The sequence below is a fragment of the Geospiza fortis genome, unplaced genomic scaffold, assembly GCF_000277835.1.
Source record: "Geospiza fortis unplaced genomic scaffold, GeoFor_1.0 scaffold55, whole genome shotgun sequence".
In the NCBI taxonomy this organism is placed as follows: Eukaryota; Metazoa; Chordata; class Aves; order Passeriformes; family Thraupidae; genus Geospiza; species Geospiza fortis.
Window position 1 is genome coordinate 6,045,388 of NW_005054308.1, and position 2,459 is coordinate 6,047,846.

Here is a 2,459-nt window from a genome sequence, read left to right on the forward strand (position 1 = left end):
TATCTTCCTCCCTTCCAGGTTTTATTGAAGTTGGTCAAAGCCAAACCCTTTATGCTTTCTAGTGCATGAGCCACGGGAGAACAGGGGAGGCCTGAAAATGCAGCAGAGCAGGGGCTAGTTGCATGCTGGGTAGCTTTCCCCGGGCACCCTGTAAAGAACCGTCCCTTGGCACGGAGATCAGAGGGCTCTGGAAAAGCCGGGCTGGCATAACACCTCCAGCCCCACCCTGCAGGGCTGTGCTCCCTCTCCCTGACCTGAGGGTCTCTTGGTATTGTCCCACCCCTGCAGGTTAGCAGGATGCGCTCCCCTCCTTTGTCTCTCTGCTGGCATCTTGATGATTTGCTAATCTGGTCACCTGCCACCCTCCCGGTGCTAAATGTCCCACCCACCCTCTGCCCAGACCTCTCCAAACGGTGCTTTTGCAATTCCCAGCACCACACAAGCCTCCATTAATAGTTTGACATTTGTTTCAAGACGTTTGCTGCCCAGGAGAGACCCTGAGCCCGGGGCAGCAGCTCCTCTAATCATCAGGCTGCTGGGTTAGTGTTCAGATTTGGGATTTTTAAATTTAAATAAATAAAGCAAACTGAGCAATTCTTGGAGATATAAAGCCATTCCAGACCATGTCAAAGTAGGTCTAAAGCTGTTCATCCATATCCCTGCAGCAGACAGAGCTCTTTTTGGGCTCCAGCGGCTCACTCTGAACCCAACCTCACTTTCTTAGGCTGCCTCTGTCTGCTCAGCCCCATCCACAGCCTCCCCAGGAGACATCCTTCTCTCCTCTCTATCCTGGGATGCTTCATCTGCCTTTTCCTCTCCAGGCAGGGCCACAAACCAGGCCACCAGGTACGACTTTGTGCCTCAGGTCACCTCAGAGCAGCCAGAGCTGTGCTGGGACAGCTCGTGGTCCAGCCACCCCATCACGGAGTGCGCTGAGGCCACTCTCACACCAGGCTGCAGTGACCACTGGAGCAGGGGGAGGTCAGCCCCAGAAAGTGCTGTCCAGGGCTGTGATTCATTTACAGGAGCTGTAAAACTGCCACCTGGACCGTGCCTTTACAGCCTTGGACCGTGCTGGTGTCAAAGACGTTTGGTGCAAAAGCCAGCTGGAGCCAGGCCAGTTTTATATTTAATCCTGCCTATGAATACAAATACAGGGTCTGTATTTTGAATGAGCGACAGGCGCACCACGGACATTATTAAACCTTCCAAAAATAAACCCCTGCCAAAGTGATGGGAGCCAGATTTTTCCTGGAAAGCATCAGCATGGGGTGAGGGGTGCTGGTGGGGCAGCCCCTCCCTCACAGGCCCCTCTCCAGCAGCTGCTCTGCATCAGGAGCAGCTTCTTCCCTCTGCCCCTTTGCTTCTGGAGTCATTTCTGGCTTTATTCTAATAAAGGGAGAGGCCATGGGGCATTGCCCTGGGATCTCTCAAATTTTCGGAGGATGCAGCCTCCTTTTTATCCCAATTTCCCAGCCACATTTCCGTTCTCTCCCCATTGGCTGAGGTACTTGAGAGGTACAGACTCCCCAATATGCCTGATACTGAAGATTTCCCAAAGATTTCCTTCTAATGTATAACCCTCCCTTTTAATTTTTAATTCTTAATGAATTTAGAGGTTTTTCTTCCCCATTGTTTCTTTCATCTCTCAATGTCTAATTTCGTTTATCGGCAAACCTAAAGTTTATTTGTAAAAGCAAGTATTTTTTTCCATTCACCAATCAGTGGAATCCTTTCCATCATTTCTTTCATCTTCCAGAGCTAGTTTTATCTACCAGCAGACCCACAGCTTGTTTGTAAAGACAAATCCGCTATTCCTCTCAGCACTAAATCAGCTCTGAGGATTTGCCTTCAGAGCACTGATGGTGATGAGGATGAATCTTAGGGAAAACTGCTCTGAAATATATAGAATTACATATGGTGCTGCCACCCCCGCTGGTGGGCGGCTCGTCCTTCCCTCGCCCCCATCTCCTGCCCAGGGCTGTGAGGGCTCCGGCCATGGGGTGAGACCCTGCTTTCCCTGCTCTCCATCCCCCTCAGGGCGGTGGAGGGGCCGCTGTGGGCTGGCCGCCCTTTTCCTGCTCACCATGCCCCGCCAGAGCGATGCGGGCACACTGTGAGGGGACCCCGCCCTTCTTTGGCGCCGTCGCCAGCCGAGGGGGTGTGAGGGAACCTCATGGGGCGAACCCCCCCTCGCCCTTCCGTTCCCCCATCTCCCACCGGGGCGGCATGAGAGAGAGACACCATGGGGTGATCTCCTCTTTCTTTCTCCCCCTTTCCCCCCGGGCCGACAGACCGTCCCCCCGTGAGGTGACAGACCCGCTCCCCGCCGGGTCCCCCCCACAAGCGGTGCCCCCCGCACACTCCCGGCACTACGTTTCCCATGGGGCCGCGCGGCGGAAGCGGAAGTGGCGTCTCTCCGGCGCGGCACGCGGGCCGCGCCATGGGCGCCGACGGCG

At 54.7% G+C, this 2,459-nt stretch overlaps 1 protein-coding gene across 1 annotated transcript in view; it reads left to right on the forward strand.

Moving 5' to 3' along the window:
• The first annotated feature begins 2,103 nt into the window (after positions 1-2,103).
• TCOF1 (treacle ribosome biogenesis factor 1) overlaps positions 2,104-2,459 on the forward strand; it is a 19,838-nt gene continuing 19,482 nt past the window's right edge. The window contains exon 1 of the mRNA XM_031055197.1: positions 2,104-2,163. Within this exon, the coding sequence (XP_030911057.1) occupies positions 2,104-2,163 (60 nt within the window). The remainder of the gene's footprint in view (positions 2,164-2,459) is intronic.